The sequence below is a fragment of the Bos grunniens genome, chromosome 3 (assembly GCF_055505025.1).
Source record: "Bos grunniens cultivar Pamir isolate PY7600 chromosome 3, Bosgru_T2T1.0, whole genome shotgun sequence".
Classification (NCBI taxonomy): Eukaryota; Metazoa; Chordata; class Mammalia; order Artiodactyla; family Bovidae; genus Bos; species Bos grunniens.
This window is the reverse complement of record NC_141167.1, coordinates 26,865,193-26,890,944: the sequence shown is the minus strand read 5'-3', so window position 1 is coordinate 26,890,944 and position 25,752 is coordinate 26,865,193. Positions and strand designations below refer to the sequence as shown.

General features: G+C 39.7%; 2 protein-coding genes across 40 annotated transcripts in view; one reads left to right on the top strand and one right to left on the bottom strand.

The window, feature by feature from the left end:
* The window catches only part of NRDC (nardilysin convertase), a 97,203-nt gene extending 72,688 nt beyond the window's left edge, over positions 1–24,515 (top strand). For both annotated transcript variants that reach the window (XM_086387634.1, XM_086387630.1), the window contains 17 exons: positions 4,060–4,164; positions 8,397–8,520; positions 9,072–9,158; positions 10,824–10,943; positions 12,065–12,116; positions 13,145–13,295; positions 16,346–16,473; positions 17,983–18,145; positions 18,901–18,932; positions 19,174–19,312; positions 20,529–20,576; positions 20,870–20,922; positions 21,351–21,434; positions 21,956–22,046; positions 22,541–22,657; positions 23,667–23,756; positions 23,909–24,515. In XM_086387634.1, the coding sequence (XP_086243760.1) occupies positions 4,060–4,164; positions 8,397–8,520; positions 9,072–9,158; positions 10,824–10,943; positions 12,065–12,116; positions 13,145–13,295; positions 16,346–16,473; positions 17,983–18,145; positions 18,901–18,932; positions 19,174–19,312; positions 20,529–20,576; positions 20,870–20,922; positions 21,351–21,434; positions 21,956–22,046; positions 22,541–22,657; positions 23,667–23,756; positions 23,909–24,106 (1,782 nt within the window). In that variant the 3' untranslated portion in view covers positions 24,107–24,515. The remainder of the gene's footprint in view (positions 1–4,059; positions 4,165–8,396; positions 8,521–9,071; positions 9,159–10,823; positions 10,944–12,064; positions 12,117–13,144; positions 13,296–16,345; positions 16,474–17,982; positions 18,146–18,900; positions 18,933–19,173; positions 19,313–20,528; positions 20,577–20,869; positions 20,923–21,350; positions 21,435–21,955; positions 22,047–22,540; positions 22,658–23,666; positions 23,757–23,908) is intronic.
* Positions 24,516–24,908: 393 nt separating this feature from the next.
* OSBPL9 (oxysterol binding protein like 9) overlaps positions 24,909–25,752 on the bottom strand; it is a 266,637-nt gene continuing 265,793 nt past the window's right edge. For all 38 annotated transcript variants that reach the window (XM_086387899.1, XM_086387889.1, XM_086387886.1 and 35 more), the window contains one exon: positions 24,909–25,536. In XM_086387899.1, the coding sequence (XP_086244025.1) occupies positions 25,462–25,536 (75 nt within the window). In that variant the 3' untranslated portion in view covers positions 24,909–25,461. The remainder of the gene's footprint in view (positions 25,537–25,752) is intronic.

The following is a 25,752-nucleotide window of genomic DNA, read 5'->3' as shown; positions in this document are numbered from 1 at the left end:
GAATTTTGTTAAGGATTTTTGCATCTATGTTCATCAGTGATATTGGCCTATAGTTTTCTTTTTTTGTGGCATCTTTGTCTGGTTTTGGTATTAGGGTGATGGTGGCCTCATAGAATGAGTTTGGCAGTTTACCTTCCTTTGCAATTTTCTGGAAGAGTTTGAGTAGGATAGGTGTTAACTCTTCTCTAAATTTTTGGTAGAATTCAGCTGTGAAGCCATCTGGTCCTGGGCTTTTGTTTGTTGGAAGACTTCTAATTACAGTTTCAATTTCTGTGCTTGTGATGGGTCTGTTAAGATTTTCTATTTCTTCCTGGTTCAGTTTTGGAAAGTTATACTTTTCTAAGAAGTTGTCTGTTTCTTCCAAGTTGTCCATTTTTTTTGGCATATAGTTGCTGATAGTAGTCTCTTAGGATCCTTTGTATTTCTGTGTTGTCTGTTGTGATTTCTCCATTTTCATTTCTAATTTTGTTGATTTGATTCTTCTCCCTTTTTTTCTTCATGAGTCTGGCTAATGGTTTGTCTCTTTTATTTATCTTCTCAAAAAACCAGCTTTTACCTTTGTTGATTTTGGCTATGGTCTCCTTTGTTTCTTTTGTATTTATTTCTGCCCTAATTTTTATGATTTCTTTCCTTCTAGTAACACTGGGATGCTTCATTTCTTCTTTTTCTAGTTGCTTTAGGTGCAGAGTTAGGTTATTTACTTGATTTCTCTCCTGTTTCTTGAGGTAGGCTTGTATTGCTATGAACCTTCCCCTTAGCACTGCTTTTACTGAATCCCATAGGTTTTGGGTTGTTGTGTTTTCATTTACATTTGTTTCTATGCATGGTTTGATTTCTTCTGTGATTTGTTGGTTATTCAGAAGTGTGTTGTTTAGCATTCATATGTTTATATTTTTAATAGTTTTTTCCTGTAGTTGACATCTAATCTTACTGCATTGTTATCAGAAAAGATGCTTGAGATGATTTCAGTTTTTTTGAATTTACCAAGGCTAGATTTATGGCCTGGGTGGTGATCTGTCCTGGAGAAGTTCTGTGTACACTTGAGAAAAAGGTGAAATTCATTGTTTTAGGGTGAGATGTCCTACAGATATCAATTAGATCTAACCGGTCCATTGTATATCTACCCATAGGTGTGAGTGGGGTATTAAAGTCTCCCACTATTATTGTGTTATTGTTAATTTCCCCTTTCATACTTGTTAGCATTTGCCTTACATATTGTGGTGCTCCTTTGTTGGGTGCATATATTTTTATCACTGTTATATCTTCTTCTTGGATTGATCCTTTGATCATTATGTAGTGTCCTCCTTTGTCTCTTTTCACAGCCTTTATTTCAAAGTCTGTTTTATCTGATATGAGTATTTCTACTCCTGCTTTCTTTTGGTCTCCATTTGTGTGAAATATGTTTTTCCAGCCCTTCACTTTCAGTCTGTATGTGTCCATAGGTTTGAGGTGGGTCTCTTGTAGACAGCATATATAGGGGTCTTGTTTTTATATCCATTCAACCAGTCTTTGTCTTTTGTTTGGGGCATTCAACCTATTTACATTTAAGGTAGTTATTGATAAGTATGATCCCATTGCCATTTACTTTGTTGTTTTGGGTTAGAGTTTATACACCTTTTTTGTGTTTCCTGTCTAGAGAACATCCTTTAGCATTTGTTGAAGAGCTGGTTTGGTGGTGCTGAATTCTCTGAGCTTTTGCTTGTCTGTACAGCTTTTGATTTCTCCTTCATATTTGAATGAGATCCTTGCTGGATCCAGTAATCTGGGTTGTAGGTTTTTCTCTTTCATCACTTAAGTATGTCCTGCCGTTCCCTTCTGGCCTGAAGAGTTTCTATTGCAAGATCAGCTGTTATCCTTATGGGAATCCCCTTGTGAGTTATTTATTGTTTTTCCCTTGCTGCTTTTAATGTTTGTTCTTTGTGTTTGATCTTTGTTAATTTGATTAATATGTGTCTTGGGGTGTTTCACCTTGGGTTTATCCTGTTTGGGACTTTCTGGGTTTCTTGGATTTGGGTGGCTATCTCCTTCCCCATTTTAGGAAAGTTTTCAACTCTTATCTCCTCAAGTATTTTCTCATGCCCTTTCTTTTTGTCTTCTTCTTCTGGGACTCCTATGATTTGAATGTTGGGGCATTTAACATTGTCCCAGAGGTTTCTGAGGTTGTCCTCACTTCTTTTAATTCTTTTTTCTTTTTTTCTCTCTGCTTCATTTATTTCCACCACTCTATCTTCCACCTCACTTATCCTATCTTCTGCCTCAGTTATTCTACTGTTGGTTCCCTCCAGAGTGCTTTTGATTTCAGTTATTGCATTATTCATTATTGATTGACTCTTTTTTATTTCTTCTAGGTCCTTGTTAAACTTTTCTTGCATCTTCTCAATCCTTGTCTCCAGACTATTTATCTGTAACTCCATTTTGGTTTCAAGATTTTTGATCATTTTTACTGTCATTATTCTGAATTCTTTTTCAGGTAGACTCCCTATCTCCTCCTCTTTTGTTTGGTTTGGTGGGCTTTTATCATGTTCCTTTACCTGCTGAATATTTCTCTGCCTTTTCATCTTGTTTAGGTTGCTGTGTTTGAGGTGGCCTTTCCGAATTCTGGTAGTTTGTGGTTCCTCTTTATTGTGGAGGTTCCTCCCTGTGGGTGGGGTTGGATGAGTGGCTTGTCAAGGTTTCCTGGTTAGGGAAGCTTCCATCAGTGTTCTGATGGGTGGAGCTGGATCTTTTCTCTCTGGAGTGCAATGAAGTATCCGGTAGTGAGTCCAGGATCCCAGGAAGACTTGGTTAGCAACTGGGAGTCTGCTTGCAGTTTGGTAGAGGATGCCATCCCTGGGGCCGAGTTTTCCCTTTGCCTTATGGCTCTGGCCGTTGCATGCCTGCCTCCCTGCCTCTGGCAGGGGATGGGCCAGTGTGTTGCATGGCTATCTCTCCTTTGGTATTGGCTCAGTCCTTTGTTCTGTGAGCAGCCCAGCAGTACCTTAGGTTAGACCTTTTTGTGGAAGTTCTCTCTCTCTTTCCTCTTTTTTTTTCCCTCTCTCTGGCTATCCCCTGGTTTGGGTTGCTATCTCACGTTAGCTCCCTCAGATTGCCCTTATGGCATTCAGGCCCAGTCCTTACCCTAAGCACTGCAGCCCGCACCTCCCTGTTCAGCCCCCACTTGCTGGTGGCAGACGCAAGCATCTGGGCTACTGGGAGCTGCAGTTTAGCGCGTAATCTGTGAGTTTTATTTATTTTTTCCTCCCGGTTATGTTGCCCTCTGAGATTCCAAAACTCCCCACAGACCTGCCAATGAGAGGGTTTCCTGGTGTTTGGAAACTTCTTCTCTTTTATGACTCCCTCCTGGGATGGGTCTCCGTCCCTAACTCTTTTGTCTCTCTTTTTATCTTTTATATTTTGTCTTACCTCCTTTCGAAGACAATTGGCTGCCTTTCTGGGTGCCTGGTGTCCTCTGCCAGCATTTAGAAGTTGTTTTGTGGTATTTGCTCAGTGTTCAAATGATCTTTTGATAAATTTGTAGGGGAGAAAGTGGTCTCCTTGTCCTGTTCCTCTGCCATCTTAGGGACTGCCCTCATTAGTTCAGTTTTAAATTGAGATAATATACTAGTTAATTTTACCATTTATATCAAGGCTTTAATGACAAAATTTGATTTCTACCTTGATTTTGATTGATGCTTACAAATAGTTTTTAGGTTATAGTGCTGCAGTGATTAAATGATGAAGACTCTGTCTTTGGGCACTTCACAGTGCCCATTGTTAAAATTTGGGCCATTGTTAAAATTTCTCCCATGAAGATGCTGTGACCTGATTAGAGCCTTGTGTGTTGTAGGGCTCAGGATGGGGGGTTGGTGGGGTGTTAGGATAAGCTACTTAAAGTAGTTCTCTGGCTAATTTATGTTAGAATTCTGAGCACCAGATCCTTAAGCTGCCATTTTATTTGGTTGTATCTGTGGGAAACTTTTGGTTTCATTAAAAAAAAAAGAGCTAAGTATTTATAGTTTGTGGGAAATTAAGGATAGTAATGAGGAATTTCTGGTGTGAAATAATTTTACCTCTTTACAGACAGATCCAGTTGAGTATGTGGAAAACATGTGTGAAAACATGCAGCTGTACCCACTACAGGACTTTCTCACTGGAGATCAGCTTCTTTTTGAATACAAGCCAGAAGTAAGGAGGTTTCCATCTCTAAACCTTACTTTTAGAGAAAGAGGAGGGTGAGAAAGTGCAGAAAGGTACATAAGAACATGAGAATGGAGAAAATTAGGTTATGTTTAGTCAGGTTTTTGTTTGTTTTAACTGAAGAAATATCAGTAGTTTTGTGGATAATTTTTCATGATTCTTGTATATGACCATGCTTTAATATGACGAGAAAATCAAGTCCTCTCCTTAGGTACGTTCTTTCTATTTTTCAAGTGTTGAAACATTTATTAAAGTCATTTCTAAGAATTATGTGCTTTAGGTGATAAACGTACTTGCTTAGCTTGCCTTTTAATTCTTTTGGAGACTCTGTACAATTTTAATCATTTTGAGAATATATACAAGAGAAATACAAGAATCCTTGATTTCAAAATATATGACTTATGTGTAATAAATATTACACATAAATAGTTGGTCAAGGTCTTTCCTTCACTAGTCCTGGTAAATAAATCATTTCACTCCATATGGGGTAGAGGTTCTCAACCAGGGGTGATTTTGTCCCCATGGGATATTTGTCACTGCCTGGATACAAGGAAAACCATTCAGCATCACAGTAATCCCAGTCTGTGCTCCAACCACTGATGCCGAAGAAGCTGAAGTTGACCAGTTCTGTGAAAACCTACAACACTTCTAAAATTAGCACCAGAGATGTCCTTTTCATCATAGGAGATTGGAATGCAAAAGTAGGGAGTCAAGAGATACCCAGAATAACAGAAAAGTTTGTCCTTGAAGTACAAAATGAAGTAAGGCAAAGGCTAACAAAGTTTTGTCAAGAAAGCACACTGGTCATTGCAAACACCCTTTGCAACAACCCAAAGACTATTCTGCACGTGGATATCACCAGATTGGTCAGTACCAAAATCATATTGATTTATGTTCTTTGCAGCTAAAGATGGAGAAGCTGTAGTTAGTAAAAACAAGACCTGGAGCTGACTGTGGCTCAAATCATGAGCTTCTTATTGCAAAATTCGGCTTTAATTGAAGAAAGTAGGGAAAACTGCCAGGCCATTCAGGTTTGACCTAAATCAAATCCCTTATGATTATATGGTGGAGGTAACTAATAGATTCAAGGGACTAGATCTGGTAGACAGAGTGACTGAAGGAATATGGATGGAGGTTCATAACATGGTATAGGAGGCAGTAACCAAAACCATGCCAAAGAAAAAGAAAAAAAATTCAGAAAGGTAAAGTGGTTGTCTGAAAAGGCTTTACAAAGAGCTGAGGAAAGAGAAGTGAAAGACAAGGGAAAAAGGGAAAAATGCACCCAAAATGAATGCAGAGTTCTGGAGAACAACAAGGAGAGAATAAACTTTCTTAAATGAACAGTGCAAAGGAATAGAAGAAAACTATAGGATGAATAAGACTAGAGATCACTTCAAGAAAATTGGAGATACCAGTGCAACATTTCATGTAAGGATAGGCAGGATAAAGGACAGAAATATTAAGGACCTGAAAGAAGCAGAAGAGATTAAGAAGAGGTGGCAAGAATATACAGAAGAACTTTACAAAATGTGTCTTAATGACCTGGATAACCAAGATGGTGTGGTCACTCATCTAGAGTCAGACATCCTTGGAGAGTGAAGTCAAGTGGGCCTTACGAAGCATCACTACGAAAAAGCTAGTGGAGGTGATGAAATTCCAGCTGAGCTATTTCAAATCCTAAAAGATGATGCTGTGAAAGTGCTACACACAGTATACCAGCAAATTTGGAAAACTCAGCAGTGGCCACAGGACTGGAAAAGGTCAGTTTTCATTCCAGTCCCAAAGAAGGGCAATGTCAAAGAATATTCAAACTACCGTACAGTTGCTCATTTCACATGCTAGCAAAGTAATGCTCAAAATCTTTCAAGCTAGGCTTCAGCTTTACATTAACTGAGAACTTACCGATGTACATACTAGGTTTAGAAAAGGCAGAGGAATCAGAAATCAAATTGCCAACGTTCATTAGATCATGGAGAAAGCAAGGGAAGTATAGAAAAACATCTCCTTCTGCTTCATGAAGACTGTGTTAATAAAGCCTTTGTGTGGATCACAACAAACAGTAGAAAATTCTTAAAGAGATGGGAATATCAGACCACCTTACCTGTCTCCTGAGAAACCTGTATGCGGGTCAAGAAGCAACAGTTAGAACCAGACATAAAAAAAACTGACTGGTTTAAAATTGGGACATGAGTATGACTAGGCTGTATACTGTCCTTGCTTATTTAATTTCTACATCATGTGAAATGCTGGGCTGGGGGAAATCACAAGCTGAAATCAGGATTGCCAGAAGAAATATTGGCAACTTCAGATATGCAGATAATACCACTCTAATGGCAGAAAACAAAGAGGAACCAAAGATCCTCTTGATTAGGGTGAAAGAGGAGTGAAAAACCTGGCTTAAAACTCAACATTCAAAAAAATTAACATCATGGCATCCAGTCCCATCATTTCATGGCAAACAGAAGGGATAAAAGTGGAAACAGTGACAGATTTTATTTTCTTGGGCTCCAAAATCACTGCAGATGGTGATTGCAGCCATAAAATTAAAAGATGCTTGCTTCTTGGAAGGAAAACTATGACAAACCTAGACAATATATTAAAAAGCAGACATCACTTTGTCAACAAAGGTCTGTATAGTCAAAGCTATGTTTTTTCCAGTAGTCACGTGTGGATGTGAGAGTTGGACCATCAAGAAGGCTGATTGCTGAAGAATTTATGTTTTTGAATTGTGGTGCTGGAAAAGACTCTTGAAAGCCCCTTGGACATCAAGGAGATCAAACCAGTCAATCCTAAAGGAAATCAACCCTGAATATTCATTGGAAGTACTCATGCTGAAGCTGAAGCTCTAGTACTTTGGCCACCTGATATGAAGAACTGACTCATTGGAAAAGACCCTGATGCTGGGAAAGATTGAAGGCAAGAGGAGAAAGGGTTGGCAGAAGATGAGATGGTCAGGTAGCATCACAGGCTCAATGGAATGAGTTGGAGCAAAGTCCAGAAGATAGTGGAGGACAAAGAAGCCTGGTGTGCTGCAGTCCATGGGGTTGCAAGGAGTTGGACACAACTTAGTGACTGAATAACAGCAACAAAGGGTACATTTCAGTTGTCACAGCTGGAGAGTGATCTTGGCATCTAGTGGGTAGAAGCCAGAGTTATTGCTGAACATTTTACAATGCAGGAGATGGCACTCTACAACTAGAAATTATCTGGCCCAAAATGTTAATAGTGCTGAGGTGAGAGACTGTGATGATGGTAGGTATTGTAAAACTACTAATTTTAAAGAAGATAGGGAAAGGGAAAGGAGGAAGCAGTAACCACATAGTCTTGTCATTTCCCTAGGATGATTGTGCCCAGGGGTCCAAGTATTTTTTTCTGAACCACTGTTTGTTGTTTTTTTCTCAAAGACATGTTTTTAAGTAGTAGTTAGGGTTTCAAATCTAACCCATAAAAATCTTATGCTTAGTTCTTGTCATAGCTGAAGGATTATTACAGGAGGCTCTACATTGAATCATTTTACTGATTCTTGTGTTTGAAGTAGTATAATACATAATAGTTAAGAGCATAGTTTTTGAAATTATGTACAAACTTGGTTAGAACTCCACTTGTCACTTCTAGGTGTGTTGTTCTGTGCAGATTATAGAATCTTTAATCTGTGCAAATTACTTAAACTTTAACCTCTGAGGCTGAGTGCTTTCTATAAAATAGGTATGAAAAGTAAAGTGAAACTATTAATTGCTCAATCGTGTCTGACTCTTTGTGACCCCGTAGACTGTAGCCCACTTGGCTTCTCTGTCCATGGAATTCTCCAGGCAAGAATACTGGAATGAGTATCCATTCCCTTCTCCAGGGGACCTTCCCGAACCAGGGAAAATGGGTATACCTTAAGGTTATTGTTAGGATTAAATGAAATACTACCTGGCACATAGTAAAAGCTTAGTAAATGATAGCTCTTTTCACTGCTAGTCCTCTTATGTAGAATTTGAGATGAGAACTATTGGAGCATTCGGAAGAAAGATATTTGAAGCTGCTGATAGACTAATGAAGTTTTGTCAATTAGGGTGGTCATGGACTATAGACAGTTTCATGAGCATTAAGGTGCTAGGATCTTGAGGGTGTCTAACATATTGTGGCTTTGCCTTTTTAACAGAGATGTATTAGAGTGAAGTTATAATTGTTGTATATGTGTCTTCCCCCTCCACTTTCCCCCTGTCCCCAATTAGGTCATTGCTGAAGCCCTTAATCAGCTAGTTCCTCAAAAGGCAAATCTTGTTCTACTGTCTGGTGCTAATGAGGGAAAATGTGACCTCAAGGAGAAATGGTTTGGGACTCAATATAGTATGGAAGGTAAAATATTTTAAAATTGTCCTACATTTAGGTATATGATTCACCTGGGAAGTTTTATTCCTTAATAGTTTGTCTGGTAGTTCCTGTGGGGAAAATGATACATTTTTTTTTAAGATGTTTACTTTGAAATGAAAATGATTTATATTACTTTCCTGGAAATTGTTTTCTGCAATGCTTATATCTGTATTAGCTAGTGAGAAAATCCTGTTGTCTTTGGGAGCCTGGGGATATTTTTGGCTGTATTTTAGAAAAGTGCCCCCCAGACTTCAGTGTGCATATCACCTGGAGGTCTTATTAAAATATGGATTGTGATTCAGTAGCTCTAGAGTTGAGCTTGTGATTCTGTGTTTCTAACAAACTTTCTAGGTGATAACAAGGCTGATGAAACCACCCATTGAGTAGCAAGAGTTTGGAAACTCAGGTTATGTCACTTACAGTTTTCCTGAGAAAAAAGAATTGGTTAGTGAAGACCAGTTGTTGACTGGTTTGTTACTATGAGAATTCTGAACACTGCATTCTTTATTGGATCAGTTTGTCTTTTGTCTCTACAGATATTGAAAACTCTTGGGCTGAACTGTGGAAGAGTGATTTTGAATTGAATCCAGATCTTCATCTTCCAGCTGAAAACAAGTACATAGGTCAGTGAAATATCAATCATTATACATAATCCATCCATGTACTTATATTAAATAACACCTGATCTCTGGGATGAGCATTACAGTTTTCTTACTTTTCCAAATGATAAAACTGAAGCTCAAAAAAGCCAAATGACTTGTCCTGGACTGTTCAGTTGGTGATTGCAGGAAACAGGACGTAAGCATAGATCCTGGGACTTTTTCTGGTCAATGATAGCTGATGCTTTCACGTCAGTCCCTCTAGGTGTTGCCATTATCTTGTCTGATTATTCTAGAGGTTTTCAAACTACAGGTTGCCTCCCAGTGTAATGAACTGTGAAAGCATTAAAAAAAATCAGAGTGGAAAATAGCAAAATGTTTCATTAAATAAAGAAAGGGTATTATTTTCAGAAGTTTTGTTCCCGGTAGGTATATGTGTGTGTTAACCTGTCTACTAGCTTACAACAGAAAATAATTCTAACTGTGAGGAAGTCACTGGTCTAGGACAAATATAATTTACTCAGAATTTCATTTTTCCAGCAATTTTATTCCTAGGTATATACCCAAAAGAAAACAGATATTCAAACAAATGCATGTGCATGCATGTTGATAGCAGCATTATTCACGAAAGGCAAAAGGTGGAAACAACTAGTGTTCATAATGAATAAATGGATAAACAAACTATGGCATATACATACAATGATGGATTATTCTGTCATAAAAAGAAATGACGTACTGATATATATGCTTCAGTATGGATGAATCTTGAAAACATGGTAAATGAAAGAAGACAGACAAAAGGGGTTTACATGTATGATTCTTTTCACCTGAAATACCCAGAATAGGTAAATCCATAGAGACACAGAACTCAGGTTGATGGTCGCCAGTGGCAGGGGGGAATGGGTAATGGGGAGCAACTGCTTAGTGCTCCTTAGTGCTTAGGGGTTTCCTTTTGGGTTGATAAAAATGTTTTGCAGCTAGAAAGAAGTGGTAGTTGCACACCATTGTGAATATACTTAATTCCCCTGAATTGTTCACTTTAAAATGGTTTTATTTGTTAACTTTCAAAAATATGTAAATTTTGAATATGTAAATTGGTAAATGACATTCTCATTCAAGAATGCATTCATAAATTGGTCTATACAATTATTTTGACCAAAGGTCCCTCTCACAGTTAAGATTAGTCAGCTCTTGGGAAATTACAGATTTTCAGAGTTCATGTAGTTTAAGGTCAAGAGCGGAGAAGGCAGTGGCACCCTACTCCAGTACTCTTGCCTGGAAAATCCCATGGACGGAGGAGCCTGGTAAACTGCAGTCCATGGGGTTGCTAAGAGTCGGACACGACTGAGTGACTTCACTTTCACTTTTCACTTTCATGCATTGGAGAAGGAAATGGCAACCCACTCCAGTGTTCTTGCCCTGAGAATCCCAGAGACGGGGGAGCCTGGTGGGCTGCCGTCTATGGGGTCGCACAGGGTTGGACACTACTGAAGTGACTTAGGAGCAGCAGCAGCAAGGCCAAGAGGACTTTCTTTTTAGTATTGTTCTACTAATTTATTGTACTCTAACATTTGAATTTGACATGTTTTTGCCTCAAAAAAGAGTTACCTAGAGTTCTGAAACCAAGAACAGATTGATGGAAATTCTGTTGTGATAACTGAGTGATTTATTACCTTTTGCTTTTGTTAGCCACGGATTTCATGTTGAAGGCTTTTGATTGTCCAGAGACAGAATACCCTGTTAAAATTGTGAATACTCCACAAGGTTGCCTGTGGTATAAGAAAGACAACAAATTCAAAATCCCCAAAGGTAAAATGTTTACCTCCTTAAAACTAGTGAAATAAGTATAACCAAACTTTCTCCAGTTTCTCACAACCTTTTACCTCTTGTCTGTCACATCTCTTCCTTTCCTCTTTTCCTTCTACTTGAAGACCTTTTCCAGGCTTACCTGTCGGATCCATACTATGCTCCTGTGCTGTCACAGAAATTCTTATGTACACTACAGATTCCAGGGAATAAATAAGGATTCAAGCATAAAATGAAATTATTTTTTGATTTTTTTTTTCTCAGTTAAATGAAAGCAGAGCCAGGTGTTTGGCTGTCTCAGGCAGCAGGTGGTGTTTTTTGAACATTATTGTTAAAAAGAGAATCAAGAGTAAGAGTATGCTGAAAGGAATTATTCTTAGACGTGATAGATAGCCAAGTCCAGCATTACAAATGTGAAATATCCTCCATCTGTCTCCCTGTACTCTTTGTTTCTCAGCCTAAAGGAAGTGTTGTATATACAGTTAACCAGACTCTGAAGCTCTTATCTTCAACATGGTAGCCCAAACTGTGTTGCTTTTTAAATTTTGTGTTCTTGTGCATAGCATAGGAACTTACTGAAGCAACTTGGAATCAAAGGGTAGGTGCTCTTGTTTGCCATCTAGCCCATATCCGTAGCCTTGACACAACTGTACTATAGTTCTAAGGGATTCTTGAGTTCACTGGGAAGGTGTTTACTCAGTTTTTCTTGGATAGATTATGAGTTTCTAAAAATGTTCTTAACATTTATTCCGCTTCCTTGGAACAGTACTGATACAACTTTCTGTGAGCATTGGTATTTTTCCCTTAATGTTCTTGACATGTATACCTCTATATGCATTTTTCCTGACCAAGGCTATTGATAGTAAGAGTATTCATAGGCCTCTCTGCATATCTGTCTATATATGTGATTTTCCTATAGATTAAAGTATGCCTTCTGGACACTATTTGGAATGGTAAATATACTTATTAAGGACGCTTAAGGATAAAAATGTAATGAGGATTTAAGGATTAGTGGTTTATTTCAGAATTTTTAAAACATCATCGTATTGGGGGAAAATAACAGATGTACTAAATATTTGAGGCCTCTGGCCATTAGTTTCTTATTTAGGGTCTTTTTCTTTCAGCATATATACGTTTCCATCTGATCTCACCTTTGATACAGAAGTCTGCAGCAAAGTAAGAAATTGTCCTCTTTTCTGGAAGATATAGATATTTTAATTATTGAAAGACTTTTATTTCTGAATCATTGTATCATTCTCTTTGTCAGTACTTGAGCTGTGCTCCTCATGTATGTGTTTTCTATGTGCCCAAAACAAATTATCTGTGTGAATCACTAAGATGGAATTGTGGCTGCTCCGTCTCCAGCACTTATTTGTACTGGATTGAGAAAGTTCCTTAAAGATAAGCTTGGGTTAGCCTCCAGTATATAATGAGGACTAGTGTGAATCTGTTGACCTGTATTTTGAGACTGCCAAGGAGTCTGATTTTACTTCATTCTTAGCAAATTATTTACACGTTTATATAGATAGCTGTATTGTGGGAGGTCAGAGAGCCTAAAATGTACCTGAATCATAGGAGGTGCTCAGGAAATGTTACTACATTTCTTCCTTTCTTTTGCCCCTTAACCTGTAAAATCCAGCCTTAAACTGACAAATAGCACTAACATTATTAATATCCAGTCTAAAAAGTGCATTACAGGACTTCCCTGGCCATCCAGTGGTTAAGACTATGCATTTCCAATGCATCAGTCTCTGGTTCGATTCCTAGTTGGGAAACTAAGATTCCACATGCCACATGGCCAAAAAAAAAAACACAAAAAAACATGACCCTACTCTCTTCCCTCAGATTTTTAATTTGTTGGCAAGAAAACCTAGGCCACAGGGATAGCCAGAGCATTTGGGCCAGTTGCTTTTCATGTATTTTACACTTATCCCATTGTGCAACATAAATATTATCATATTCTATTTGTGCATGACATGAAAAAGATTAGGGGAGCACTGCTGAAGGTGGGAGTTCTGTAATGCCCTGGTGAACCCGAGCCCTAGTAAGCTGTATTTACCTTTGAGCTCAGTTAGTATATAGAGTTTACATTCTGGAGTAGTGAATTAACATCTTTATAAAAGTGAAGTTTCTTCCTCTAAGTTGAAGGAAATTTGTCTATTTCTTGTCAGTTAATGATGCTGTTTGCATTTTTATACTCTTAGTGTGGTCCTCTTTGATATCTTTGTCAATATCCTTACCCATAACCTTGCGGAACCAGCTTATGAAGCAGATGTGGCACAGCTGGAGTATAAGCTGGTCGCTGGAGAACATGGTTTAATTATTCGAGTGAAAGGATTCAACCATAAACTACCTGTAAGTACAGTGCTCTGATTTCTTTGCAGACAACTTTAAAATTTCCTATTTGTTTGTTGTGCCTATAGCACCAAGCATAGAGGTTTGTGCATAAGGTGCTGTATATGAAAAGAAATATGTATTAATATAGATCATTAGGTTTTTTTGACTGATGGCAGGTATTCCAACTTTGGCCACATATAAGAGCAACATATATTCTTTAATTAATTGTATTTATTGGGCTTCCCTGGTAGCTCAGCCTGCAATGCAGGAAACCCTGGTTCGATTCCTGGGTGGGACAGATTCCTTAGAGAAGGGAACAGCTACCCACTCCAATATTCTGGCCTGGAGATCATTATGGTTTTTTTGGCTGATGGCAGGTATTCTTACTTTGGCCACATATAAGAGCAACATATATTCTTCAATTAATTACATTTATTAGTGTTGTATACATTAGTAATAGCTACAGCACAGCCTGTGCTTCAGACTTGATTATACTTCTCTTTACTGTCAGTTTCTCTGCAGCCAACACTGGTATTTAGTACTTGTTTGAGTGTAATTGGGCTGCCCTTGTGGCTCAGACAGTAGAGAGTCTGCCTGCAATGTGGGAGACCTAGATTCTATTCCTGGGTTGGGGAGATCCCCTGGAGAAGGAAAACGCTACCCACTCCAGTATTCTGGCCTGGAGAATTCCATGGACAGAGGAGCCTGGTGGGCTACAGTCCATGGGGTCACAAAGAGTTGGACACGACTGAGTGACTAGCTCTTTCTTTGTTTTCTTTTTTGAGTGTAATTTCATGCCATAGTGCAAGGACAGATTTAAAACACCTGACATGTTCCCTGATACCCTGACGAAGAGTAGAACTTAGATGTCTGTGTTCTTTCTTTGTCTTCTTACAGTCTTTTCCATTGTTTCAAGTGTGTGTGTCTTGTTCCCTTCTAAGTTTATGACTCTTAAGAAACAGAGTTTATATCTTGTTAGTGATTTATCTTTTGGTAAAGAATATGTTTCAATGTCATCTGTCAGTACTTCATAAGTAAAGGAAGAAATACCAAGAACCAGGTAAAATAATGTACCCAGCAATAAATTTTATATGTTGGTTTTTTGGGTAGAACATATATTAACATTTGGGGAATTGGGTTTATCTAAGAAAAATTCTGGAGGAGAGGACCTGGAAGTAATTAGACCTGTGCTAAGAGGTGATAGCCTCCATATCTTAGCAAAAACCCTAGAGAAGAGTAGTTTTCTTCTTTATACCCTCTTACTTGTCAGTCTCCCCTGGGAACAAAAATTATTCTTAGGAGGAGACACATGGAATATTTTAGTAACCTTCAAAAGAGTAAATATAATGTAGCTTAAAATCCAAACATATTAAAGCCAAATACAGTAGTTGTCATTTGGTAGGTATGTTTTGGAATTACCTGGAGAGCTTTTTAGAAATACAAACCATAGTATTTGAGGTTCTTCATTTTATGAAGCTTCCCTACTGTAACATTAAAACTTTATATAAATACTATAAATACATATGTAAAACTAGAGATCATTTACACCTATGAAATACAGAGTCAAGCATTCTAAAAACTTGAAAGTTAAGTTCAAATATAACAAGAAGAATAATTGACCATGACCAGTGCCAGCAAAGCAAAGAGTTGGTTGTTCAGTTTTATGAAGCTGTTATAAATCATTATAACACAAGTCAGTTAAGAAACACTGTGTGAATATAGTGATAATGAACATAAATCATTATATCAAAGTCAGTTGAGAAATACTATATGAATATAGTGATTAATGCCCCCAAAATTATTTGATAAATTTGAGCTGTCATTCCTAATAAGTAGGAATAAAGGGAGGTTACTCAACCACAATAAAAATCTTAATTAAATGTACAATAACAGATGTTATACTAACTGATGAAATCCTGAACATTAAAATTAGGAACGAGTCGAGGATACCCACCATCACTTCTATTAGTCGACATTATTTTTAGAATTTCTGGCTACTGTATTAAAGTGAAAAAATAAAAACACCTGGAAGAGAAAAAGCATTTTTCTTTGCAAAATACTATTAGAATTTAAAAAATAATTTGTGATATGACTCATCATAAGACCAGTATATCAATGGCTCATTTTCCTGTAGTGTAATAACCACTTAGAAATGGATTGGGAAAAAATATGTCACTATAATATTGAGAAAAACAATCAAATATGTAAGAATAAAGAAGAAAAGTATAGAACCTATCTAAAGAAAGCCATAAATCTTTTTGAAGCATATAAAAAGACTTTAAGGGAGAAGACTCCACATGTTTCTGGATAGCACAGGTTGATACAAAGTCATTATTTCCTAAATTATCTCCTCCCAGTTAAAATCAAATTTTGGGGCAGTGGAGATGCTCAATAAAATTATTTTTAAGTTTAATGGGAAGGAAAAAATGTTTTAAAATACCTCTGAAAATTATGAAAAAGAAAATTTTTATTCCTTCAGATTTTATAATTATTGAGAATTTTAGCTCCTAAAAATTCTTTGAGGGAGGGGCTTCCCTGGTAGTTCAGTGGTAAAGAATCTACCTGCCAATGCAGGAAACACCAGTTCAATCCTTGATCTGGGAAGATCCCACATGTCCCGGAGCTCGTGTGCTACAACTGTTGAGCCAGTGCTTAGAGCCCGGGAGACGCACCTGCAGAGCCCACATGCTGCAACTACTGAAGCCCGTGCAGCCTAGACTCTGCTCCACAACAAGAGAGACCACCGCAGTGAGAAGCTGATCACAATAACTAGAGAGCAGTCCCCACTCACTGCAACTATAGAAAAGCCTACATAGCAGTGAAGATCCAGCACAGCCAAAAATAAATAAATGAATTACTGGAAAAAAAAATAGCTAGGTGGTGTAGCCATGGGTTAAGGGGAAAAAAAAAAAAAAAAGATTCTTTGAGTCATTAGTACTTATGTCCCACACAATGCCTATTTTATCATATTGAACCCCTGGTAGAAACCAATGGGAAACATTTTCCCCCTAAAAATCAGTGGATTTACATGTTTCTCCACTTACGGTGTTTCTTTCTTTCCTTCTTAGCTACTGTTTCAACTTATTATTGACTACTTAGCGGAGTTCAGTTCCACACCAGCTGTGTTTACAATGATAACTGAGCAATTGAAGAAGACCTACTTTAACATCCTCATCAAGCCTGAAACTCTGGCCAAGTGGGTATACATGGGATCAGCTTATATTTTGAAGGCCTAAAACTATATGCCTTCCTTGGAATTAAGTGTGGGGAGTGAGGCTGTTGTTTCAGTGCTAATTCAGATGTGATAGAATTGTGCTGTGTTTTAGGAAACTAGCCCATAGAGTTAGAGAGTTCCTAAACTCAGTGTAAGTAGTTATCGGTGAGGAGGACTGCAGACAGTCTACTATACTTAATTAGAGGCTAAAGGTTAAGAGTGTTTTTTCCTAGTTTCTAAGTAAAAAATAGTTCAAAAAGTGCTGACTTTGTTGTAGCTCAAAATTGCTTAGTGTATTGGATGTTATGATAAGTAGCTGAGTTAAATTGCCTAACAGGTCATTTATCTGACAACTGCAGCTATCCAGAATTCAGTCAGGTTGCAGAAGAGAGCAGAAACGCTTCTGGACAGTCTGTATGCCCTCTGCTAATAGGCAGTCATCTTGGGCCTTTCACCAGAGCCTGTTCTTTAATCTAGGGCCAGCGGTAGCTTATAGGGTACCTTTGTGTGAATCAGAAAAAAGTACACTCTTGAGGGTAAAAAGGCTCTGTCAGCAGGTAGAGCCTTTGTGGGAGGGGGGAAAAAGTCCCCTCTGAGCAGATATAGCCCTTTATGCACATGGCTTGCGAGCCCCTACTTGACCTGTTTGCTGGGCATCTGTAAATACCCTGCATTAGACATAGTTATAATGAGACCATAAATGGCCAAAATTCGAAAGCAGGGGAGGGAGTAGTTAAGAATCAGACATGTAATAACTGATAATCTGATCACAAAAAGTTATAAAAACTAATAACCAAATATAAATGGGAAAGGAGAGTTGTCTGGAACTATTGATATAATTAAAAATAGCCCCATATATCCTATAACTCCTGAATACTACTTTGTTAAAATGTGGTAGAGTAATAGTACTTGTTTATTGAAGATTTGGTATGTGTTAGATCTAAGAACTTTAAGTGTATTTATTTAATTCTCACCAAAACTGATAATAGTATGGCGTTTTTATTTCCCTTGTTTTACAAATGAAATTGAGCCACAAATGTTAGGTAACTTGGCCATATTTAAACAGCTTACTAAGAAAAATAAATAAATAGCTTACCGTGTGGGAGGGGGTTAGTCTGATTCTTGCCTAGAGCCAGTTATGCTGTATTGTCATTGTAGATATACATGATGGTCACTTCCAGTAATGAATAAATGCTAGTGAGATTTGAAATCAAAATAGTAATATTGGTTTGTGACTCATTTGGCAGCTTGTGTGAAGTGTTTTATTTTGCAATTGAAACATAAGTTTTACCAATGAGCTAATAATCTATGTAATAGTCTATATATGCAGTTTTAAATGCTTTTTGCTGCTTATGACATTGTTTCCCTATCTTAAGTAGTGATAGAAATTGTCACTTTAAAGAAACACATCATCTATAGAAACTGAACCCAATCCTATACCCTTACGATTCATTTCTTACAATAAGACTTTTTTTTCCCTGCTCTCTGTAGAGATGTTCGGCTTTTAATCCTGGAGTATTCCCGTTGGTCTATGATTGATAAGTATCGCGCTTTGATGGATGGCCTTTCCCTTGAGTCTCTGCTGAGCTTCGTCAGAGAATTCAAAGCCCAGCTCTTTGTTGAGGGCCTGGTACAAGGAAATGTCACAAGCACAGTGAGTGTCAGGGTTCTGTTGGTACAGGCCAGGTATGAATGCTGTTCTGCGCTCTGGAATTCTATTAGTTCTTCCCTAAAGGGGAAGCTCTGTAATTTTGGCAGGCCAGCATCGTCACAGTCTGTTTAGAAGGGAACTTGGCCCTTTCAGTGCTGGACAAGACTTTCTTATGAAAGAGACTACTGGTATTGGACCGCATTTTGAGTTAAGTGGGTTTGGTAAATACATGGTACTGGTTACATTTGTTGACAATTGTGGAAACTAGAAACAGTTTAATTTAGAGATTAAAGTGGGAGCTGGGGAGGGCTGAGGGATGTATATATATATACATCATTCACTTAGTATCAAGTGTATTCTGTTGCTCACTCTATGCCAGGCTCTGTATTAATAGATCCAGGTTTCTAAAACACAGCCTAATGGGGTAAACCGGACAACTAAGTTTGATCCCCCAGTGGAGAAAGTTTCACAGTGGACAGTAAACAGCACCAAGGGAGAACAGAAAAGGAGCCACTTCAGTTGAGAGCCACTTAGTATTCAACAAACATAATCAATATTGAATCAGTGAATGATAATCCCAGTTAATGAGTGATAAACCCAGTGAATGAATGATCAGCATTTTGGGTGACAGACTGTATCTGCTTTCTGATGCATTCCAGGGCTTCCCATGCACTTAGAACATTGGTATTAGTTGGTTTGGGGTGAAATTAATGACAGTAGAGTCTGATATAGCTATTTTCTTCTCTTTCACCTCCTAGGAATCTACAGATTTCCTGAAATATGTTGTTGAGTGAGTATTAGTTGAATTTTCTCTTTAGGAGTTATGTGTTCTTAATAGCAAGAGGACCTTGAGACCAAAATTCAGTTGTTACTAAATCTGTAATGGAGATGCTTCTTGTAGGTTTATTTGAGGTTAGTTATATAAACAAAGCAATTCAGAAGGCAGTGTAGAAGGCCTGAGTTTCAATTTTGGGGGCAGGAATAGGAGGATAAAGGCACAGCCTCGATGACCCATACTGATTGTTTTGCAGCAAGTTGAACTTCATGCCTCTGGAGCAGGAGATGCCTGTGCAGTTCCAGGTGGTGGAGCTACCCAGTGGCCACCACCTGTGCAAAGTGAGAGCTCTGAACAGGGGTGACGCCAACTCTGAAGTCACTGTATATTACCAGGTCAGTGGCCCCTTTGCACACAGCTGTCCTCATGGCTGTGTCTTTTACACACTAAAGACTGGTGGAAGGACCACAGTGTCTGGGGGAAGTGATCCTATGCTCTTCAAGGCCTGTTTGAGGTTACTCTGTGGTTTTATGCTTGGGGTCATATGTCCTCTTGAAGCAATTACATTTAAAAACTGCTCCGGTCAGTGGAGTGGATCCTTTTTCAATCACAGTGCTTTATTAATCACCCAGCCACTAGTCCAGAGGGACAGAACTGAAGTATGGCTGGAAGTCCCTACATATTCACCAGTCAGAACTCCAGGGAGCAAGAAGACATTTGTTAAAAGGACAGTTTTAAAATACGACAAAAGCAAACATAGTCAACCAACATACAATAAATAGAATGGCTTCCAGAGTCATAATGAGTATTTTCAAAGCACCTGAGAGAGAGGATTTATCACCTCTATTTTATGTATGATAAATCTGAGGTCCTTCACTTACCTGAGGTCATACCAGCTGGAGTTCAAATTTATACTTTCTGTCTTCAAATCCTATGTGTTTTCCACAGCATTCTGGAGATATGGGATGGTGCTTAAAATAAGAAAGAGCTTTGCACTGATCTCAATTGGTCCATAGACTAGCCTGTGTTTGGTCCCACTCACTTTTAGGACAGTGGGGACCTGTGTCTGTTTAGACTGATCTCAGACTTCCCAAACACTGGGGCTCTTTATCTGCTGCTTTGGTCCTGGGTTTTCTACATGAGGAAATCACTTCTCTGTCTGACCTCGTAAAGATCCCTGCCTGGACTTTGGGCAGGGCTCCACGGCCTCACTTGTCACCTTGTCCTTTTCTTGAGTTTCTGGCGCTGAATCTTTGCCTTGTCTGTAGAGCCTATCTTCCTCTGCAAGTCCTTGACTTTAGGTTGTGTCCTTGGTGTGTTTTGGGCAGGAGCTGGCAGGTCAGGGATTACTGAACTCAATTCCATGTCCACCTGCAGTTCTGAGCTAGGGCTGGGAATACAGATCATCATGCATGATTCCAGTCTGCACACACCTCCTGTTTTGTGGGAAGGCAGGAAGTATAACAGTAGAGGGTATGGGGTGGGGCGGCGGGGGCGGGGGAGGAGAGTAGGGTAGTATCCTGAATAAATGGTCGTCAAGAAGAGCTATATTTTTAAAAAGCCCTGTAAGCCATTGGATTTTCAGTTGGTCTGATCAGCTTCTCCTCTCAGTCAGGTGCCAGGAGTCTGAAAGAATACACTCTTATGGAGCTGCTTGTGGTAAGTTGCATAAAGGAGAGTCCCTATACTCGGGAGCCCCTGGCCAACTGTGAGGACTGGCCTATCTACCTGGGGGCTGGGGACCTGGGAGTGGTCAGAGATCTGTGGTTTGTAAGTGAGCTGGTTGTTGAGCATTTCTCACCTAGTATTAGCCAGGATAATGGGCCTGGGCTATTTAAGAAGGCAGTAAGGGAGGCTGGACTCGGGGGTCACATGTTAACACTTTGGGGGGAAGAAATGGAGGTTTCTCTGCTGGGAGGAGTTGAGCTGATGGGTAGTATGTTGAATTACAGATGCATATGGAAGAGCCTTGTTTTGACTTCCTTCGAACCAAGCAGACCCTTGGGTAAGTCTGCTGGCAAGAGCACTGACCTCAAGTAAGATCTGGGGCTTACTTTGCAGGCTTAAGTCGATCAGCTGGACTGACTGAACAGTCTCAGCACTCTTTGGCCCTTCCAGGCCTTAAGAGTCATACCTACCAAGTCACACTCGGTAGAGTCATACTGTCAAAACTTTTGCAATTTGCATCTTGGACTATGATCAGTCAGTTTGGTCAAGTTTCAAGATTAGCAAGAGAAGAGGCTGGCCTTGTGGTCCTCAGTTCAGAAGAGGGGTGGATACCCTAACCCAAGAGTAAACATCTATGGATCCTCTTCCAGGACCTGTAGGGTCCAGTAAGGATGGGCAGAAACCGTTCCCACTGCTCTCTAGTACCTCCAAGGACAGGGTGCAGGTGAGTACCCGAGCTCATAGAACTTTTCACTCTGGCCATAGGTACCATGTCTACCCTACCTGTAGGAACACATCTGGGATTCTAGGCTTCTCTGTCACCGTGGGGACTCAGGCAACCAAATACAAGTGAGTAAACAAGTGAGATGATGGGCCCAGCTATCGTTTTTCTTGGCATAGAGAATAGGGGCTGCATCCTTGCCCTGACCATTTGCTTCCCATTTAGTCACAGCTGCAGCAGGTGGCTCATACATGGCCTGGTCCAGGACTTACCAGTGGGTTTGTAGGTTTGACTCAAGTCCTATGGTGACTGTGCAGGGCTTGCTACTGCTTCCTCTCTTCAGGCATATCTGAAGACAAGAAAGGCAGATGCCTGACCTAGCATTCGGGCTGCAAGCAAGGTACTAGGCCGTGTTGGTCCTCAGCTTTGAAATGGTCAGCATGGCTGTCTACTGCTTCCTACGAGGATACCAGGGAATTGGGCCAGAAGTGGAGTAGGGGTGGGGGTTCTTCACTGTTCACTTACCTCCTGCAGCTTAGGGGAGATCACTTCAGCCTTTCCTGGAAATATGCCTTAGACCCAGTTCTCTCCTTTGCCTTCTGCTTGAGACCTGGTCAGTGATGACTTAATGGAAGATGTTTTATTTTAGCTCTGAAGTTGTTGATAAGAAGATAGAAGAGTTCCTTTCAAGCTTTGAGGAGAAGATTGAGAACCTCACTGAGGATGCATTCAACACCCAGGTGATTGTGCTGGCTTGGTCTTTTGTTGGGTCACCCAAGCCCTCGATCGGAGAAGGTAGTGGCACCCCACTCCAGTACTCTTGCTTGGAAATCCCATGGACGGAGGAGCCTGCAGTCCATGGGGTCGCTGGGAGTCGGACACAACTGAGTGACTTCACTTTCATGCACTGGGGAAGGAAATGGCAGCCCACTCCAATGTTCTTGCCTGGAGAATCCCAGGGACAGGGGAGCCTGTTGGGCTGCCGTCTATGGGGTCGCACAGAGTCAGACACGACTGAAGTGACTCAGCATAGCATAAGCCCTCGACACTAGTCTTAAGAGTACTGTGTGCTGGGTTCTTGAGCTCTGTAGCCCACCTTAATCTGACCACGTCTTCCTAGCTCCATCCCTCGTCGTCATGCTGGCAGGTCCATCACAAATCAGACCAGACAGGGTTCAGTGTGCTGAGGATGCTTGGGTGATGCCATGCCTGAGTGTTTCTTTGACGGTAACAGGTCACAGCTCTGATCAAGCTGAAGGAGTGCGAGGACACCCACCTTGGGGAGGAAGTGGACAGGAACTGGAATGAAGTGGTGACTCGGCAGTATCTCTTTGACCGCCTTGCCCATGAGGTAGTAACATGGTTTTCAGAGTAAGACAGCTCTGACAGGGACTCTTGATTTAACAGGAGACACGGTTCTAAGCAAATTGATATTGTGTGGAGGAGAGACCGGGGGCACTCATCTTGGGTTGGTTATTATTTACTTGCCTATTTCTCGATGTTATTAAATTACATCTTGTTTCCAGACTGGCTACTGTAGTGTCTCAGGTGGCCAAGTGAGCAGGATGCTGGGTATTCTTACTCTCCTTACTCTTGCTCCCCCAATTTCAGTCAGATCTACTTTTTAAAAAATTGAAATACGGTTGATTTACAGTGTTAATTTCTGTTGCAAAGTGATTCAGTTTTTTATATATATATATAATTTTTTTCCTTTTCGTTTTTGTATTATATATTCAGATTCACTACTAGGTTTGGGAGAAAAACAGGTTCCGCTCCTTAAAGAAAATTGCAAACTTCTGGTGTTTATGAAGTTCCTTCTCCAGATTTAAGGATTCTGTGTGTAGGTCTTTGTGACAACTTCTAGCCTCAAGTAATAAATCCCATTTAAAGGAGCTCTGGGTCCTCCAGTCCAGTGCTCTGATACTATAACCCTACCAAAGGATGCTGAAGCAGAGCAGGTATTTAACAAAGAGGCTTCATTCAGCCCAACTCTTGAGGTTCTGCAGTTTTCCTGTTAGAAGCCAGAGGGTAAATACTTACCATGTATCTGAGAGGTGACACTAAGGTGTAATGGGTTTGACTCCATGTACGGTACTTAGCTGTAGTTACAGCATCTGCTACCCTCTCCTGCTTATTATCGGCCAGTCAGTGCGAAGAAACATGAAGGTGTATCAGGCTCATTTGTATCCTTATCTGGAAGGTTGGGAGCCAGCTGAAACATGTTAAAATAAAACAGTGTGCTTATAATAAGCAGGACCAAGGAGGTCTGGCTAGGGTGTTGTGTTTTAAGTACTATCTTTGCATAAATATATTGCTAGTTTTTTATAGCCTTCTTTCATATCTTCCCTTCTCCCATTAAGATTGAAGCACTGAAGTCATTCTCAAAATCAGACCTAGTCAACTGGTTCAAGGCCCACAGAGGACCAGGAAGTAAAATGCTCAGTGTTCATGTGAGTATCGTTACCTAAGCTGTAGCTCTGTCCTTTGCAGGCTTGTCATCTCACCCATTTACTGAGTTTGGGTTGGTGTCCTAGATCCTACTAGGTCTTTGCCCAAACATGGTCAGCATTCTCTCTCACCTCAAGTCTTTGGCCTTTTTCAGGTTGTTGGATTTGGGAAGTACGAGCTGGAAGAGGATGGTACCCCTTCTGGTGAGGATTCAAACTCTTCTTGTGACGTGATGCAGCTGACTTACCTGCCAGCTTCTCCTCTGCTGGTAGACTGTACCGTCCCCATTGTTGATATCAGGGGTTTCACATCAAGACTTAACCTTCTCCCCTACCATAAAATAGTCAAATAAACTGCAGTCTCCTTGGCCTGAAGCACTGTGCATTGAAGTGTTTGAATTTTATGAAGTTACACTACTCCTGCCTTAGGGCTTCCATTGAATTTTTGCACTGGCATCATAGAATTTGATTTACTACCCTTCCCCTTCCGTTGTGATTAACAGACCGAGCGTTACTATAGCAGCTGCAGAGAGAAACGAGCAGGGTGGGCCAAATGTAACCAAAAAGCTTGCCGGAGCAGTCTTGAGATGCCCTGGCCTGTCCTGGTCTTCTCAGATTGAGAATCCAGTTCTGTATGACTGCCTTGAGAGGCCCTATGTAACTAGTGTCTTCTTAGTACCTAAATGCCAGGTGCTAATACCTGTGTTGTTGTTTTTAATGTATTTAAAAATAAAGATAATTCTGTATTGCCCTTCAGAATGAGCCATTTGCTGCTGTGACATTCCTTTTATTATATTTTGTTTCAATGTGGGGTGGGGATCTAAAAATAAGCATTCTTCACAAATTCTCTAAGGCAATAAAATATTTTTGGATAAAAGGTTGGTAGCCCTATGTGTACTATTTGAGAGTTCAGTTAAAACAAGAATAGCATGGTGGGGGCTATAGACAGAACAGAGGAGTATAAGGAAGGGACAGGATGGATGGACCCCCTTCATTATTTGAAGAGTCCCTATAAAAAGCCAGCCTTTGTATTCAAAGTTGCTAAGTAACTAGGTCCAAGTCTAATCATAAAAATAATCAGCACATTAAAAAAAAAGGTTGGAAAAACTACTTTATGAAGCCTTAAGAAGCATTGAGTATAATTAAACCACAGTCCAGAGTTAGATACAATTTAATAATAGTTCAATTCCAAAGTAAAAGTTATTGTAGGTGAGACCATGAAATTTCCTAACACGTGATTTTAATACATTACACTAAATTTTCTAAAACAACTCAGAGGAACTGATATTTACAGTAAATGCAGTATTTATGAAAAATCTGGCATCAGCTATATTATATATATGTATATATGTATATATAGAACCCAAGATTATATGAACTAGTAAACATGTATTGTATATCTCAACAGCAGTACTAGAATGCAGAGTTTAAGACTGGGATTTATACCGTGGGATTTGGAAAAGGAGCAGACATCTTGTTTTCAAAACCTGAAGTTTTTCTCAAGACCAAAATCAACGTTGTAACTGCCACAGACAGGAAAAAGGGGAGCTTTGCTCGCTTTAATTGTTCATCTGCATCAGAAAGTCCAGTATCCCTGAGATAGGAACCACTGCAATAAGAAGGGAGTGAATAGGTTCTCCCAAAGGAAGATTGTTGCTTAATTATGCATCCTGCCCTGGAACCAGGAGCAAACTTTGTGTTTCCCAACCTAATGCTTGGCAGCACCGAGACGCTTCAGTAATGGTTCATCATAAACCCAGCATTCTCCATCTTCATGAAACAACTGTTAGAGAAAGGGGGGAAATTCAGTTACACACTTGTTTTGTACTTCTGTATCATACTTTTAATTATTTGATGTGCTCCCCCCTCAACAGTGAAATGAACGTTCATCTCATTTATCACCATGCTTATTTGGTACTTCAGTATTCACTTGAAATGAATGAATGACAGCTCAGGGAACAGCAGCTAGCAGATCTAGGCAGGCTCCCCAAAACAAACT